An 18,667-nucleotide genomic window follows, 5' to 3' on the forward strand; every position below is an offset into this window, starting at 1 on the left:
CTTACACCAACATCAATGTCTGAAATGAAATGTTAGTGCCACAATTAAAGAAAGCAGCGCTTCCACCTAGTGGACAGAGCCAATGAATGACAATAAATTACTGGGAGGACAATTGTTATTTGAAGTAGATACACTCTGCTACAAATCAGGGACAAGGAGAGAAAAAAAAAAAAAAAAGTCAGTGACACAGGATTAATGCTCAAACACCTTTATTGTGCCCATTCAAAAATCGAACTTCACATTTGTAAGCAAACTTGGCAGACAACAATGAGGTAGAGTGACAGAGGAGCTTATGAAATAGCTCTGCATGGAATGCACATGACAAGGAGAGGACAATTTCAGTTCTGAAAAGTAATGTTATCCATTCAGACAAATAGTAGAGGATGGAATAAAGTGACATATGCATTTAGTCTGCCAAGGCTCTTGGTACATTCTTGGGAAGTCTATGGTTTTAAATTCAAGCAGTCATTTGGGCTCACACCCATAAAACCTGCTGATGTACAATACAAGAGATTAAAAACCTACCCCTTTACAAAGTGCAAATTAAAAAGTGCAATAAAACTATGTGCAGTCGATGGCCACTCTCATTCTGGATTAATACAAGTTGATTTGAAATCTGATCAAGAGCAGTAAAAGCAATGCCTAGTGGAGGCACGCACTGAAAATGATCTGAATTGGCAACTAGATCTGCAGGATTATGCGCAAACCTCGTTCTACCAAACAGAATAGGTCCGATAAGGCAAAAACACCAAACAGAAGAAAAAAAAAAAACCCCCGCAAAATTAAAAAGCCGCCAGGTAGATTGTCGTTCAACCTTTTCCATGCCATACCTTAAAAATGGTTCATGTAAAAATCTGAGAAACTAAAACTGTAGTGTTGATGAAAATCTGACTTTAGTTGCGTCTCAAAAAAAGAAAGTAAAAAACATTAGCAAAAAAAGGCACTGTATGGCTTCGATCTGTTAAACAATGAGACGTTAGAATGATTTTTACCAAAACCAAATAGCAACCAATGTAAAAAAAAAAAAAACATGGCCTGAATCTCAACTTAGTCAAAAACTCTAGGTCTTCCCATCCTTGGGCCCCAGCTAACCCATCTCACGGTGTACAGTGCCAAAGTGAACAAGCCAAACTAAAAAGTGCAATCGTTAACTTTCTACAGTGCTTTCCCATACCCAAACTCCTGGGAGGGGTGGGGGCCAACTCTCGAGCAGTGCCCCAGTGGAGCAGGCGCAAATGGAGGACCAGGCTGAGGCATTGTGCTGCCATGCAAGGCTTCAGTTGGCGTCCCGCTTCTTCTGGTTTCTCATCAGAGGGCGATGGTTACTGAGGATGTCCATGGAATGCTGACGATGCCAGCAGGAGCGACAGTAGTATTTGAAGCAGGTCTGAAGGGATGAGAGATCATAGGTTAAATTTAGTGCCCTTACAGTTAGATTCACCAATCCGAAACCTTGATCACCATCCGCTCCATACTTTTTTTTTTACCAGTTCAGGTAGCAGTCTGATGAGCCAGATCCAAATCACAGTGTGTTAAAATGAAAGTTAACTTCAAAAAAAAAAAAAAAAAAACACCTGGGTTCCAGTGAGGCACTTACAATTGAAGTGAATGGGGCCAATTTCTTTTTAACACTAGCATTGGTTAAAAGGAGGCCTGAAATGAAATCCTAAAAATCTTAAATTCTGTTTTGATGAACATCTTTAACATTAAAATACTTGTACAAGTATAGCCAAAAGACAAACCGTTAACATTTGTATGATAAGAGCTTGCCAACCTTTTTGGTGTAAGGTTACAGCCAATTTTGAAACTCCGCTGCCATGACGATGTAAATGGCAAACCCTAAAATGACTATAATGCCGATTTTAAAACACCACAGCTCAATGAGAGTTTTAGCATTAGCTGGGTAGCTCAAGAGTAAAGACACTGACTACAACCCTTGGAGTTCGCATCCTAGAGCGTGCCACGTGACTCCAGCCAGGTTGCTTAAATTGGCCCAGTTGCAAGAGAGGGTAGATTCATATGGGATAACCTCATGGTCGCTATGTGGTTTGCACTCGGTGGGGCACATGGCGAGTTGTACACTGCTTTGCTCAATCCCCAGAAGGGAAGGGAAAAAAAAAAAAAAAAAGTATTGGGTTTGGCTGACAGAGTTCAGGTATCGGAATTTGATAGAGGGGGGGGGAGAGAGAAGAAAAAAAAAAAAAAAATCCCTCATGAGACATGCACTAATAAAATCTTAATATAATACAGAAGCACAGCCTTTGTAACTCACCTTGTCCCTGCAGAAGAATGGCCCAGGCTCACGACTGCATGATTGACAGATGGCATCCTCCAAGTACGGGTCAATCTGAACCTACAAAAGAAAACCAGTTACCATGAACGGCATATCTGGAACAGCGTACTCTTGCTAAGAGACACACCATACAGCTAGTACTATATACAGTTGGCAAAAATAAAAGGGATACAATTTCTCTCAAATTGAGGCACCAATGAGACATCCAATCTCTACATCAGGGGTGCCCACACTTGTGTGATGATCTACTTTTAAATGACAAACTCAAGATCTACCAACTAAAAAACAGTTTCATTTAAAATAAGAATTGAATTCTTATTCAATTCATCATCTAATTAATAAAAAAATATATAATAATGTTCAATGTTGATATTTAGTTTTAACACTAAACCCAAAACACCTACAGCACAATAGATTACAATAGTCAGGGCATTTACCTTATTCTGATGGAGTAAATATTGACCAGGCGAGGTTTTGTTTATTCAGTTGCCATGACAACTAGGTTTGCGCATACGCGCCTCCCAAGGACTTCTGAAACGTAGCGCGAAATTGCGATGCTACTGCCCGGATTAGGCAAAACTGAATGGAATCAGACAGTAGCTAATCCGGGCAGTAGCGTCGCAATTTCGCGCAAGTCAGACAGAAACTAGAAGGAAAGACATTATATTTATTTTTATTAAAATTTATCGAAAGTACATTGAAATTTTGTGCGATCTATCAGCATTGCCTTTGCGATCGACTGGTAGATCGCGATCGACGTATTGGGCACCCCTGCTCTACATTATACAATGTAGTAAGCTCATGAGACCCCACATACAGAAACTCTTTAAAAAGAACAGTGCAGCAAGTCTCATTATGCCATTCCAAACATACCAGAACACTTTACTACAGAATAAGTAAAGTTGTAATTAAAAAGATAGTACAAACATCAACTTAGTTGACAGATTTACCTTCTTTGTAAATTTGGGTGTCTTGATCTCAACAAATGCAGCACTAACAGCTTTCAGGTAACTGCGTTGATTGTTAAAGGTTACACGCCCAGAGCCTGGAGAAATCGAAAAAGTGTCAAAAACGTTTTTTAAAATCACAATTCTGAAGTAATTTCAGTTGAGACAACATTATCAACAAAGAGCTACATTTATGGTTATACCAATTGGGTACTTGTGCTTGTCTGTGTCAATGCCTGCATACACAACTCCACCAAACAGATCATTCATGACACTGGCCAGGGCTTCAGCATTGAGCATGCCATGCAGAGCTCCTACAAACACAGTATTCCGAGGGTCCAACCTCTGAGAGGGGCAACTCACAAAGTTACTGTCAGAGATCACCCAAGGAATCACCTGTGCCTGAGGATCACAAGAGATGGGAGGTTAGCATAATATAACAGATCAAGATCGAATGTTTAAACATAGGGGTGTTAAACAATTTTCAGACAAAGGACGGCTTGGTGGGTAGAGAGATGGAGCCAGGACCCCCATTACATAGTTTAAAATTGTGTTGCCCCTTACGCCTATTGTTGGCAACACGTGTTGTGCTTTGAGCGGCTCGCGATGAGCATACGCGCATAAATGCTTTGTCCACGCTGCATGCTTCTGCTGACTAGTTCAGTTTCACCACACTTTAGTGTTTTGCGTTCCAATCAGTTCAAAACTAAAAACAGCCGGATGCATGAATAAAAGAAAGGATTAAAAAGGGAGTTTTGGCATGCAGGTGAAAGGAATGTCAACAGATTAAAATGTATTCGCTCATCTCTAGCTAATTGCTCACATGTGAGTGATTACTACAAGTGCCAGTGGTGGATCAAAATTATTTTCAGACCACCTCCGGTACCACCACAGACCACTAATGTTCATGGACCCCCTGTTAAGACCATCTGAAGAAGCTCAAGTAAATCAGATTTCGGTTTATTGTAGAAGTTGTGGTAACTTGATGTGATTCCATTACAATCTCCCACAAATACAACTAAAACCAAAACTTGACAAAAAGCCTCAATTTCAACATATTTGCACAAATTACAAAATGTAATTAACTGAAAATACAAGGATACAAACACACATCAAGTCCAAAGAAGCTTACATCTTTGCAGCGCATTCTCCTGCTAGACATTTTGAAGTAATATTCGCTGTAACCCTCAGGATGAAGTAGGTCCTCAGTGCAGTCTTGGAGCAGGGCACGCACAGACTTCTCGGACTCAAACACCAAGTACACGTAACCTGAAAGACAAGACATGCATAGATAAATTTCAACATATACAGGTCTCTGTTCCCCTACATGTTGAAATCACTAGTTCAATGCCTTTCAACAGCATGAACAGTATGGAATGATGCCCTCTAGTGTTCTACAATAACCATGGAGTCCCTTGCATTTTAAAATGACTGCGTTTACACATTTGGTTTAACAAATTTCTAAAATGTAAATGAAGTTGCCCTTGTTTTCTATAGTGCAATAACCAACTAAAATCAGTCTACAAAAAGCTAAAACGGCGTAGTCAATTGCAAATTTAAAAAAAAACAAAAAAAAAAAAAACACAAGTGTTAGCTTTTCCTTAAATCCTTGAACGAATACCACCACGTGCATAAAATCTTGTATTCACCAAGAAATTGTGCAATTCACCACACCATCTTGCCACAGAGCTGTAATGAAAGTAGTATCCTACCCTTTCAGCATTACCTTTGGGCATATTACCTTTCGGAGGGCAGCGAGGGTGCTTGCCATCCTTACCTGGCCACTCTACACTTAGAGGGCCATAGCATTTAAAAGTGTTGATCAAGCCAACTGGGGACACAAAGAGAAGAGCCATTAACAAACATGACAGGGCTATGGAATGGTATTAAACTGTAGGCTCAGATGACCTTCTGTAATGTCCCAGGGAACACCGCCTAAAAAGACCTTGCAGGAGTAGATGGGGGTTTGGTAGTGTCTGGGAGGCAGCTGTCCACTCCATGTGAATGTAGCTTCATTAATTGCTATGGAACACAAATTCAAAAGGTGGGCAAAACACAAAGCTATACACCTGCATCATGCATTGACTGAAACATTACACATATCATAATGAACTGCAGCAACTGGTTTGGATGGATTTTAACTTTCAGTGTGGTGAATGGTTTAAAACTTCAATGGGAAGGTGAAGAATAATCAATGCATTTATGAAATCTAGTATTATTAAACAAGCCATACAGGCTGCCTGTCTGTGAAGCCAGGCCTCTCTTTCAATGCTAAAGGGGCTCTCAGGGGTCTTCATCAGGTCCCAGTTGGGCCAGATGGAGGCACCAGGCCAGCGGTGGGACAGACCACCCGTTGGGGTGGCACTGGGTGGTGGAGTGAGGGAAGAGCCACTGTAGTCCAAACGAGAGCTCAGAGCTAGCTTAAGCGGATCCCTTTGCATACTGGACATAAGGAAGGGCACAGTTGGAGAGATCCTCAAAGATGACTACAAAGAGAGGAAAATAGAAAGTTAGCTAGCCAGCCAATTAGAAAAGTCACTGACAAAATAAATATAAAGGATCATCCAAGGTGATGAACTCTATATTTGAGAAAAAAAATAAAAAATACATTTGAGTCAGGAATATCAAGAAGTTTCTTCAGGGTTACACTACATGACCTGAACAAATAATCCACAATGTCAAAATGTCAGATTTTGTATCAACTTCACATTTAATCTCAAGTCAAACAAGATTCTCTCAGTTAAGTTTTTTTTTTGTTTCCCCCCCCCCCCAAACAAGAGGTCTTCCTAGAGGGCAATGCAATTAATATTTAAATAATTTCCCACCAAAATGTAAACTTCTCAAAAAACAAATTCACTTCAGTTAGAAATAATTAGTCTGCACTACTAAAGCCTCATTAAAAGCTGGAATTGTTAAATGTTGGCATGTGTAATTTATTTTTATCAAATCTGGACAGATACACCACTACAGCATAAGCCCCAGAAAATATCAATCATCTCCGAAATTGAAAATATGCCCAGTATGGGCGTGAATTACATTTATTTCTGAGTAACTTAACAGATCTGGACAAAAGAAATTGACCCGTATAAATCCACACTAACAAAAGCATTTCACCAGTGTCACTACTCTAGAACTTCTGGATTGCTCATTCAGGATGCCTAAAGTGGCCAACACTTACCAGCAGGTCGGAGAGGTGATCAGAACCAGAGCTGAAGCCGCTGGTCTCAGAGTCCACAGGGCTGATGGAGTGAGAGTCCAGGAAAGACTGAGAATTTAACCGTGCCATACCTGGAAACTTCTCTAGGAAGTCTGTGGCACCAATGGAGGAGTCATTGGAGTAGCTTGGAAGCGTGTTTGAGCGCTGGCTGGAAGTACCCAATATCTCTTGCACTGAAAGGGAGAATTGTTAGAATAAAATGGTGGGGGTAAAAAAAAAAAAAAAAGACAAAAATCAAATAAAAAAAATGGCCAAGATCATTCTATTTTCCTAAATCTTCACAGCAAAAATGAACGCACTTCAAAGACCCTAAAAACAAAGGACAGCTCCCTTACTGCAGCTGTACTAATAAGTATAGACCATGCATGAGGCAGGCTGAGAATGTGACAAGTCAAAAGGCTCTGACTCACTACAGACCCAGCAAAAATAGGTTTAATTTTGCTAGCATTATAGATAGACGTAACGAACAAGAAAACCGACTTGTCATTACTACTGCATGCAGCTCCATACTACATTTAAACCATTTTATCAAATGGTTTATAAAAAAAAAAAAAAAAAAAAAAAAAGACCAAATAGGGATTGAGCCAGATCATACGAGAATTAATTGTGTGCAGCACTTTATTCTATCTGCACATCGAGTTCGAAGAGAAAAGTTCTTAAAAGTAATTTACTCAGCCTCACGTTGCTCCAAATCTTGACATACATGGAGAAAATAAAATAAAAAAAATAGTTAGGCAGCATGTCAAGTTTCAGTCACCGTTCACATTCAACGCAGCCTTGTCATTTTGTCAAACACTTTTATGTTCCTTTTGTGTAGGAAGGTAGTCATGCAAGTTTGTTACATCATGAGGGCAAGTAAATACACTTTTTGTTAATATCCCTTAAATAAAAAATAAAAAAAAAACAATTCACTCACGAGAGGATGTGTTCTGTGAAGGTTCAGTATCATGGCTGCTCCACGGTCTCTCCCAGTCAGACAGGCTGAGGGACTGCAGGCCCAGACCCCAGTTATTGATATCGGGCAGACCCCTGGACGAATCCTGGCCACTGCTGGGAAAAAGCATCCTGCTTCGGACCGCAGACAGGTCCGAGTCCGGACGATCTGTAAAATGTGTCCAGAAATAACACACAATATTTGGCAACTCTGCATCTGCAGTGGGAATAAAAGGCATGCAGATTCGAGAAAGCACTGATTCTCTAGATACTGATAAATCACTGCTTTCCACCCTCAGCCTGGCTAAACCACACAGGAGCACCTCTCCGCAGAGACGACCCACCCTGCATGTGACCGAGGCGCTGCTGCCCTCACAGCCCCTTGCGAATGACATCAGTCTCTGGCCTACTCTGATGCCACACCACCGAGCATCCCGGACAAATTCTCCTGCAAAGAGGCAGCACCCCTCCCGCCTCTGGCTCCTGTTCGAGGTGGCAGGGAGAGCAAGATTGCTAGCTGCAGGCTAAGTGATAGAACTATAGTGAATCACAGGACTGTTGCTATTGGCCAAATAGCTGAAGTAGCAAACTGGGCTGCTCATGCAGAGCTGGATAGCATCCAACTGCTTAATCCAGCCCTGATTCAGCATCCCCAGTATCGCCTGCATGACCGGTGCTGTAACGATTCCCTGTGCATGTACAGTATATGATGCTTGAAAGTAGGGCCAAAGCATGCAAGTACAAACAGTACTTGCATGCACAGATTAACGTGGATATATCTGTATTGTATCTGCATGGATGTTTGTTAAACACTAATGAAGAACAGAATTAACTCGAGTCTTAATAGCTGAAACAGTAAAGATTAACAGATAGATTATGCACAAACAGTAAAATTTACCATTAAAGAAATCTGGCTTGCTCTTGGCAGTAGGAGTCGTGCACACCCCACTGAGGTCCAGTGAATTGCCCAGCATTGTGTTCATCCTGCAGAACGCATCTGCATAGCTGCATGTAGACAGAGCTGGAATGTCTGAGTCCAGGCAGTTAAGTCTGGGATTTTCTCTCTGTGAGAACAAAACAGATACATAGGATAATGGTCCATCTTTCACTACTGTGGTGGAAAGTCACAGGCCTTCTCCTGCCCTTTTTCCTCAATTAAATTGTTGGTCTCACACACACACACACACACACACACACACACCAACAATTTATAAGATATTTACGAAACCATTTCATGAATATCTGAGGGAGTTTTAATAGTGTGATCACGTTATTCAGGTGTATGAAATTGCAATCGACGAGAGCCCCATAATCATGCCTGGTGCTAAATTGATCAAAGCAGTCAATGCTTGGCTCGGAGAATCCTAAACGATGCAAACCGTATTTAAAAATGCAGCTCAATGCCCAAGTAAACAATTATTGCAGATGATACACAATGACTTAATGTCCAACAAAACGGGAATACGTGCTCAAACACTGAAGTAAAGCGTAAAGATAAAAGGTAGGCCAAACCAATTGCACAAACAAAATACACATATTTCGTACACACAAACCCAATGGTTTATTTGAAAAAAAGTGATTAAGAGCCGAATTGGCAGGCTTTGTCTTTCTAAACTACTCACCAGGGAAAACGCCATAGTAGAACTGTCAAACAAATATATCAAAAACAAAAACCAAGTTAACTCTCCTAAAGTCTACTTCTCGACGTAAAATTTGCTTTCATTTATAACACCTGTGCTCGGGTTATCCACTTCTGCCCTGGGATCTATTTCTTCCCTAAAGTAACCAATCACAGGTCAAATATTAATATTATTCATGAGGTGGGAGGACACTTAAGTGGACGTCATTTTTCAATAAAGCGACGAACTCCCATTAAGTAATTTATTTATAACAAAGCAACATGTTTCGTCCTTTAGATGGCCAGAAACATAAATATTAATTACTATTATTTTATTATAATAATAATTATTATTATTCATTATAATTAATATTGTAATTATATACAAGATGTGGCGTCTAAAAAAAAAGCTAGACGCAGGTGTAATAAGGGAGGAGGCTTTAAAGGGGTGGTTCATCCCAAAAAATGAAACTAATCTCATCCTTTACTCACCATCATGCCATCCCAGATGTGTGACTTTATTTCGTCTGCCAAACACAAACGAAGATTTTTAGAAGAATATCTCAGCTCTGTTGGTCCTTACAATGCAAGTGAATGGTGACCAGACATTTAAGCTCCAAACAATCATATAATGGCAGCAAAAAATTTATACATACAACTTCAGTGGTAAGATCCATAAAGTCCTTCCGGAAAGAGATCCATACAGTCCTTCCGGAAAGTATTCACAGCGCTTCACTTTTTCCACATTTTGTTATGTTTCTGCCTTATTCCAAAATGAATTAAATTCATTATTTTCCTCAAAATTCTACAAACAATATCCCATAATAACAACTTGAAAGAAGTTTGTTTGAAATCTTTGCAAATTTATTAAAAATAAAAATAAATCACATATACATAAGTTTTCACAGCCTTTGCCATGACACTCCAAATTGAGCTCAGATGCATCCTGTTTCCACTGATCATCCTTGAGATGTTTCTACAACTTGATTAGAGTCCAAATGTGGTAAATTCAGTTGATTGGACATTATTTGGAAAGGCACACACCTGTCTATATAAGGTCACACAGTTAACATTGCATGTCAGAGCACAAACCAAGCCATGAAGTCCAAGAAATTGTCTGTAGACCTCCGAGACAGGATTGTATCAAGGCACAGATCTGGGGAAGGGTACAGAAACATTTCTGCAGCATTGAAGGTCCCAATGAGCACAGTGGCCTCCATCATCCATAAATGGAAGTTTAGAACCACCAGGACTCTTCCTAGAGCTGGCCGCCCGGCCAAACGGAGCAATCAGGGGAGCGACCCTAAGCACACAGCCAAGATAACAAAGGAGTGGCTATGGGACAACTCTGTGAATGTCCTTGAGTGGCCCAGCCAGAGCCCAGACTTGAACCCGATTGAACATCTCTGGAGAGATCTGAAAATGGCTGTGCTCCGACGCTCCCCATCCAACCGGATCTGGCTTGAGAGATCCTGCAAAGAATGGGAGAAACTGCCCAAAAATAGGTGTGCCAAGCTTGTAGCATCATACACAAAAAGATTAGAGGCTGTAACTGCTCAATACTTTGAAGCACCTTTGGCACCAAAGGAGTGTGATTTTTTTTTTTTTTTTTTTTATAAAAAAATGAATTTAATCAATTTTGGAGTATGTAACATAACAAAATGTGGAAAAAGTTTTTGCTGTGAATACTTTCTGGATGCACTGTATCTTCAGAAGTTGAAAAGATGTGGGTGAGAAACAAGCTCTTTTTAAATATAAATCTCCACTTTCCATTTCAAAATTTGAAAGACTATGAAAGTTTGTGGAAATTTATAGTAAAAAAAAACAACCATAATTTAACCACTGGAGTCATGTGGATTATTTGTGTGTGCACGTGTTTACACAGAAAACCACAAAAACAAGACTGAAGCCAAAAAAATAAAAAAGTGAATATCCCCATTTTTATTTTGCATTTTAGGGCTTTCAGAGAGCTCTTTAGATCCTAAACTAAGTAACATAAGGCTTATGACTGACTTTGCCATTTTATTAGGTCTACCAATGAGACTGTGGCATTGTATTTTCTTTCAGATATGCCAGGTCAAATTATTTTATTGGTAGAAATCAGACCATGGCCAGCAGTATTTAGAAATTGGGCCTTTTGCCACATACAACTCAAAGTTGGAATCAGCAGACCAAACATACAGTAACCAATACATAGACGTGAAAAGCAGTGTTTACTTGCATCTGGCTGGACATCAATTTGTATATCGACTGAATAACATCCTCTAGAGGGCAGCACCGATCATATCTTGAATTCTGCTTGCGTTCAAGCAGAATGTTACTAGAGATTTGATTCAATGTGATGTGACGGTATAAATAACCTGTACTGAAACAAATATATTATTCCACAGTTTAAAATCTTGTAGATGAACGTATGACCTAAGAATTCAAAATAACAACTAGACATTTTAATGCATTTCCATTTTAATACGATCTCATACAAATGGTATATATTTTTTTTCACCAAACTATTTTTACAAATACATTTTTAATGTCAGAATAAACCATTACTATACCCACATTAAAATTCCTACTGTATTTTTATATTCATAGTATTAACTTGACAGCAATTTAATGTTAGCAGACAAATCTGCCATCCACATACTGTTAGTTTTGTGCCACACTGACAGTCAAATCAAAGAAAAATTACAACTTAGCCTCAGAAACTGCTACAATGGGCACTGACACAAACACAGAACACAAATTAGTTACAAATATCTTATACAGATTACATAATTGCACAAACTCTTACCCCCGAAAACACAATATTGAGTCACGTCATATTTTGTAAATTCAGAACCTCCATGATGTGTTACAATGGAAAACCATCTGCTTGGCTGTCTAGACCTCACATTACCCATCCAAACACGAGTTGGCCACTGTTTTGCATGCAACTTTAAAGATCACAATATATAAATAGGAGAAAATTAACAAGGCGACACCGGTCATGGGAGCAAGAAATATACTACAATGCACAGAGCTACACTTCATGCTCAATGTCTGCATGTCACTTGATTGTCTCATATCCCATATACTGAAGAAAAAAAAAAAAAAAAAAAGAAAACAAAACTCAAGAATCTGATCCATTAAGATCTAAAGTCTACTGAACCATTAATATGCCTCATTGTATGCAGTTGGCAATATGACTTGTCTAGCAAATATCATCTTCATTGCCCAATTCCAAAGGAGTCAATACATCCAAAAACCAAAAGTTCAAACGAACTGTACTGATTTTAGGTGGAAGGTTGCATTTGGAGAGAAAAAAAAAAAAAAAAAAAAATATTGCACACCTGAAAGGGAATATGAAAAAGAACACATTAAAATGACTTCAATACATTTCATTAACATGAAGCACAAAGTGTTAAATGGAGGGGTAATATCCTCACTAGGTATTTAACAGAACTGCCGTGATTTCCATCCAGGCTGGGATGACTCTGATGTGGAGGGATACCAGCGCATCTAAAGGAAAATGGATTGAACAAAAATATATTTAACTCCCATCAGCAATGTTGTGTCTCCAGCAGCCTAAATCTGATTTATCCAAATTAATTTCAGAATTGACACCTAGTTAATTTTATCCATCAATTGCATAAATTTATTTAAATAAACTGACATATTTAAAATCACCTGTTTGTTAGCTTAAGGCTTGACTATAAACCCTTTGAGGAAAACTTGCGACAAAGCAAAGGCAATCTTCACAATTCATTGGCACGAGACCAGAGCGGTCACAGCTGACAGTTTCCTTTCATGAATACTTCAAACTCCAGCATGCCTTTTATGCCAAGCCAATTAGTCATCACTTTCTCCTTTACATGACAATTAAATAGCCTATACTTATCTGGAAAACATGTTAGTATTGAGTGACTGAGTGAAGAAATTGCTTCCCTTCTACCCAAAACACATTACCATCAAATCAAATAGATGAACTCTACACAAGCAATTTTCCAAGAAAATTGGAAAGCCTAATACCTGTGTTTTTGTTTGAGATTATACAATTAAAACGGAGGATTCAGAGAAGGATGTTAAATTAACCAAACTGAAAATAATAAATAAAATAACTGTGGCACTGCAAAATGGTTGCCAGACTTGAGTCTTCAGTGAGACCCTCAAGAAATACTACAACCAGTAAACTAACATCCACCAAGACTTAAGCAGACTAATTTCAACAGATATGGTCTAGAAATACACAATCCTTAAGTCACTAATCTTTCAAATAAAATACATTTTTAGTAATGGTGGTTAAGGCCTCAATTATATTGCAAAAAAAAAAAAAAAAACCACACATGAAGATTTCACAATCATGTTTGGGTGTGAATTGTGATTCACCACCACATTATGTAAAATCCAAATTAAATACATTTAATAAAATGTTCAAGTATGGACTTTTGTATGTTTGTGACTGATGGAACATCATAAAGTTAATGCTATACATTTTGTTTTGTAAATCTCACAGAATGAAATGGTTTGGTCACTGCACCTTTGTTTCGGCTTAGTATATTTTAGTTTTCAGTAAAAAAATTTATAATCAAATTGTTTTTTTTTCAGTTCACTAGCCATTCAGCAGATGTTTTAATTCATGGTAACATAGCATACTAATTGCAGGGAGAATTTAAAGAGACAAACTAACCCCAAAGAAGGTCTTCTATAAAAGTGCATAAGTCAAAAGGCAAGATATGTGATCTCAATAAGAATACCGCATGTCCAAGGGTTGAATCTACAATGTAGTCTCTGTAAAACAGGGATGGGGAACCACCCCCCATTTAAGCATTTACACAATTATTCATGGGCCATACAATTGCTTGCAATTTCTGATTGTGGGTTGAAATTAATATACGCATTCCGTAACGTGTTTACACACCAAAAAGTCTGTCTATATAATATTGTGTTATTAAAAAATATTTTTAAACATTTGAAGGAATTTCTCTTCAGGTTAATTGAATAAATGCCACTTTTTTGCTTTCAAATTATTTCTCAAATGACCTTGTGGGCCTTATACAGCCCTGAGGCCGGACTTTCCCCACCCCTGCTGTATAAGGGCTCAATCTGCAATAAATCAGCAAAGATGGTTGCTTTGTCCAGTTCGGTAAAAAATATAAAGGGAATACAAAGAATATAAAGAAAAAGATGGCCTCACCTGAGCATGAAGTGCAGCAGCTGCAGCAGCAGCTGCTGGATAGGTGAAAGCAGTGTGGGGCAGGCCGGGGCTGAGCTCTGGGGTGTAGAGGGGGTAAGGTGACCAGGCCTCTGGAGATGCTGGGATCAGTGCTGCCCCAGTCAAGTCATCTGAGGAGGCACAGCAAATCATCACCTCAGGGACACCTCAGCATGTCATACATGCCTGAAATCTCCAATTCAAAGAAACTCACAAACTCAGTGTTTGACAATAAATTGTATAGTCAGACTCAGAATTCAGATGTCTTCACACTCTTAAAAGGCAAAAAATGCAAAAAGCAGAGGCAGAAACTTGAGTATTTGGTACCTTTTGTGATCTCTGGTAAATGTTTGTGAATTTGCTTGGAACAGAAGGGAGGTTGAATGAGATGTGAAGTGCTAATGTTGAATTTTAGTGTAATAGAAATAACAACAGAAAAGGCCATTTGCTAATGATGCATGCATGTGGAGGTGGATTAGTTGTTCTTGCGTTAAGCTCTACTCAAGATGCATAGCTACAAAGTGTGTGCTTGTCGTTCTCTGCAGTGTGTGAACTACCGTGTGAGCCGTAAACTTACATGGGTCCCGTGCTATGAAGTGTGCTCCTAGAGCTGGGTGGAAATTTGTGGGATTCGGAGTGCCCATCAGCTTACTCTTTGCCATCTTCGTGTTTGCTTTAGCAAACTCTAACCGGAGGGTCTGCGGGTTTTCAGGGTCAAATCGAACCCCCTGGAGACACAAGGGGGGGAGGGGGATAGAGTAATAGGGATGGGTTGTGCCTGCCTGACAGACCCTGGTCTACTGTGCAGTGTGTTTTAAGCTGGTGCCCACATGCAGGTGAACGTTTCTACCAGTGACTGAACAGCAAAGCTAGTGGTTAACTAAACAGGCCAGAGAGACAGATGCTACACTCTAAAGACAAGAGGAAAACACTATAGTACTGTAGAGCGATTCTCCTATACCGTTCATCAAATTCTTGGAATTAACCTTTCATGCTCATTTGCCCTGTGCTGAAATAAACCAAATTTACATAAAGATGGGATAGAGGCTTAAATCAGATAGGATATCAGAGGTCCTTATGTCATGTCCATATGTGGTATAAACTGCACGTCTAAAAGGTACGCTCCTAATGTATATACGGAACAGACCAACCACATCAAATATGAATCCAGCTGAGCTTCTTTCGATTTTCAATAATTCAAGCCATTGCTTACGGACGGCTGGGTTCTTACGTTTAATGCATTTTTTGCAGCTTCAGCGCCAGAACGACTTTCAAATGTTACAAACCCAACAGGCTGGAAAAGAAAAAGAGAACAATCAAATGGACAAAAGCATTGCATTAAAAAGCACAATGTTTAATTTTTACCTAAACCATGAAAGATATGAAAATAAAAAAAAATTACAATAAACTTTGGGACAAGCACTTACGATTACCCTTTTCAAACCTCCATTTGTTTACAACTAATAAACCATCACTGTGTGTTAGCGCAATACAGAACAATAGATATTTCCATAGCTACTCAAACAGTAATTTGAGAAATGAATTTAGGCCCAAGACACAGAACTACTCAGCGGTGATATCCAACAATGTCGCACCTGCTTTGATGTTAACTTGATTAGTGAACCCTCATAACCCTGAAAAGGAAAAGAAATCCAATTAGCAGCAGTGTAGTCACATGCTAGAAAAGGAAGACATTCCTGCTGCACGCCCCAGAAGTTAACTTTGCAGAGGATGCACTGCAAACTTGTGACATGAGCTGCATGTCTCAAGTGTTAAACATGTCAATTCTTCAATTTAATTCATAAACGAAACTACCCCCCCAAAAAGAGCATAATTATGTAATTCAATTAAGACAGAAGGACTCCGAGGGAAACAGTTAACAGTCAATGAGACGGTTTTTCCCATTTCTTGCTCTCCCCTTTTTTTGTACGTCTGTACCTTAAATGGTCGAAACAGCAGGTAGAGTTCACGAGGTTTGATATCTGTTGGCAGACCACTGACAAACAGAGTTCGTACCTGAAAATAAGATGCAGAAATAGAAGGGGGAAAGGAACAAAATTAAATGAGATTGAATAGATACATTTTATTCCTAAAAATAGTTAGATATCAGTTTTTGTTGTTAGACACCATAAAGATGCTATCAGCACACCAACGAGGACCATCAGAACAAAGTCAGCATTTTAACAAAGATAGTGAGCTCTAATAGGGGGGTGGGGGGGGGGGGGGCAGTTGTGCTAGGTGCAATAGAACTCCATTTCTATTTTATTGAATAAAACTCAATTCAATAAAATCCTGACAATTTAAATGGTCAAATCCATAGAAACTACCAAAGATTGGCTGGAAAAGTGTTAAGTACAGCCACATTTGGTTAAATTGCAATGGAAACAAACAAATGTGCATCCCTTTGCTTTTGACTTAGGAGGTTCAAAGCCACAATGGACAGCCAGTGGAACAGCAATGAACAACATTGCACAGCAGGACAGCACTTCCTTCCCCCCCAAACCACAGCAGCAACCCCAACAGCGCAATGACATTCCTTAGCCCTCAACCACATCTCCATAACCTCTCACCTCACCTTAATGCTTAATCTTATACAAAAGGTACACTGATACTGAAATGACATTCAAAGTTTAATAAATTTAATCATTCCATAGATGAAGGATAATATTCAATTGTGGTTATTATAACGAAGTAGAAGGATGTGTTACAAGTCTGACAATAGTCTTTATCCTATGAGCTACTTATATTAATCCATGATATATTCTGGAGCCAGAACCAATAGTAGTACTTTGCAAAATGTGTGTGATCTGATGTGGTGACGAGGATCAAAATGGCCTGCAATCTGGACATAGTCCATTTAAATTATAAAATGAACAGAAACACCTGTGGAGCATGCATCAATTTATAAGCTTAATTTTATGTTCATTGTATTAAACGCGCGCACATATACACATATATATATATATATCTCGTGTTATGTCCACATTAGGTTACATGCTGCATCATTATACAATTATTTTTGACTATAAATTAGTGAGGCTGAAGATCATTTTTTTCCTGTGATAAATTAAAGACATAAAACGTATTACTAAATTTATTGAGGTGCTTTTAAGACAATGGATTTGAACGAGCACGCGCACTTTACCACCACATTTAAAATAATTTTGCCAAAGAGGAATACAACAAAAAGTTCCCTAGAAATTTGTTTTAAAATAATGTTGCGATATGGAGCGGTTTAACTCCATCACAGTACACTTTGCTTCATATACATACATATATATATATATATATATATATATATATATATATATATATATATATATATATATATATATATATATATATATATATATATATATATATATATATATTAACGCAAGCAAATGTACTGTGGCGTTGGAGTTAAACTGCTCCATATATATATATATATATATATATATATAAAATATAATTTAATAATTTGTGTATAATAAATAAGAATTATTACGATTAATTTCTGCAATTTATCATTTTGAAATCATGCGTACAAACGAAAACCCATGTAGCCTACCATCCAGATAAACAAACTGAAATGATCAATTAAACGTCGAGAGATTTAGACGCTCCCTTCCAAACATTTCAAAAGTTTGAAAAGAATTTAGGCTCCATAAGACACCGAACAATTAAGTTTCTCTTAACAACACCTCAGGCACTGCCACAAAACTCTTACCTCCTCTTCAATAGAGACATTGTTGTTTGGCTCGGAGTCAGATTTAATACTCATCTTGAAAGTTAACTTGAGACACCGGCAGAAGTTTCGTTTTCAGTGTCGAAGTGCGTCCAAAAGTGCGACTAGACCTTAATGGCGATCCGTGCGGGACTCAGCAGCAGCAGAACTTGTGCAAGTACACTTGAGAGCTCGTGTCAAAAGTGGCAGGTGAACTGAAGAAGCGAAGGTGACTCGGTGAAAAGAAGTGCAAAGTGTGTGTTGGGGTGGGGAGAGAAAAACTAAGAGTAACGGCGGTGCTCACATTTACCCTTTTTTAAAAATATTTAAATGTCAAAGAAAGCAGAGATCATGGGTGAAACCTGTTCCATAGTTAACCTGCTAGCCAATTAGGTCATCAAGTGAGATGGGGCGAGATTGTGAGTAGCATTCACGGCCAGGAAAGGTTGCAGCTGGTGGAGAAGCCAACCCCTCTATTAGTGAATCATCGCCTTCGTGGGAAAGTACGGACCAATTAGAACAGCTCCTTTTATTATTGGAAACATCTCATATCAAGTATATTGGGAGGAAGTTCTGAGAGTAAATACATAAACGACAGATTTATTTGTTTACCCAAGGGATATAAGAACTGTGTAAATAAACTTACTTTTAGGGGGCACTTGTGAAAGGGCATACATCCTTTACTTGTTTGTTGAAAAACGATTATTAGGAGCTATTCTAAAAATAAACTTGACATTTGAGTGCATGCAATTATGGGAACAT

At 38.7% G+C, this 18,667-nt stretch overlaps 2 protein-coding genes across 3 annotated transcripts; both read right to left on the reverse strand.

Moving 5' to 3' along the window:
* Window positions 1-212: 212 nt before the first annotated feature.
* Window positions 213-8,514, reverse strand: LOC127661240 (cytoplasmic polyadenylation element-binding protein 1-like). Of its 2 annotated transcripts, XM_052151954.1 has the most exons (11): window positions 8,289-8,514; window positions 7,374-7,559; window positions 6,419-6,630; window positions 5,474-5,726; window positions 5,149-5,262; window positions 4,982-5,071; window positions 4,373-4,509; window positions 3,444-3,642; window positions 3,244-3,338; window positions 2,273-2,353; window positions 213-1,387 (listed from the first exon to the last, which is right to left on the reverse strand). In XM_052151954.1, the coding sequence occupies exons 1-11, from the start codon at window positions 8,371-8,373 to the stop codon at window positions 1,277-1,279; spliced, it is 1,563 nt and encodes a 520-aa protein (XP_052007914.1). In that variant the 5' UTR covers window positions 8,374-8,514; the 3' UTR covers window positions 213-1,276. The 2 variants fall into 2 exon arrangements, with proteins under 2 accessions (XP_052007914.1, XP_052007862.1); XM_052151902.1 differs by lacking the exon at window positions 8,289-8,514 and having other exon boundaries at window positions 7,374-8,231.
* Window positions 8,515-11,453: 2,939 nt separating this feature from the next.
* On the reverse strand, window positions 11,454-18,405 carry LOC127661904 (RNA-binding protein, mRNA-processing factor 2a-like). Its single transcript, XM_052152894.1, has 8 exons — window positions 17,909-18,405; window positions 16,138-16,215; window positions 15,795-15,833; window positions 15,431-15,493; window positions 14,777-14,927; window positions 14,182-14,330; window positions 12,434-12,506; window positions 11,454-12,337 (listed from the first exon to the last, which is right to left on the reverse strand). The coding sequence occupies exons 1-7, from the start codon at window positions 17,960-17,962 to the stop codon at window positions 12,441-12,443; spliced, it is 600 nt and encodes a 199-aa protein (XP_052008854.1). The 5' UTR covers window positions 17,963-18,405; the 3' UTR covers window positions 11,454-12,337; window positions 12,434-12,440.
* Between the last annotated feature and the right edge of the window lie 262 nt (window positions 18,406-18,667).

This window comes from Xyrauchen texanus, chromosome 1 (assembly GCF_025860055.1).
Source record: "Xyrauchen texanus isolate HMW12.3.18 chromosome 1, RBS_HiC_50CHRs, whole genome shotgun sequence".
In the NCBI taxonomy this organism is placed as follows: Eukaryota; Metazoa; Chordata; class Actinopteri; order Cypriniformes; family Catostomidae; genus Xyrauchen; species Xyrauchen texanus.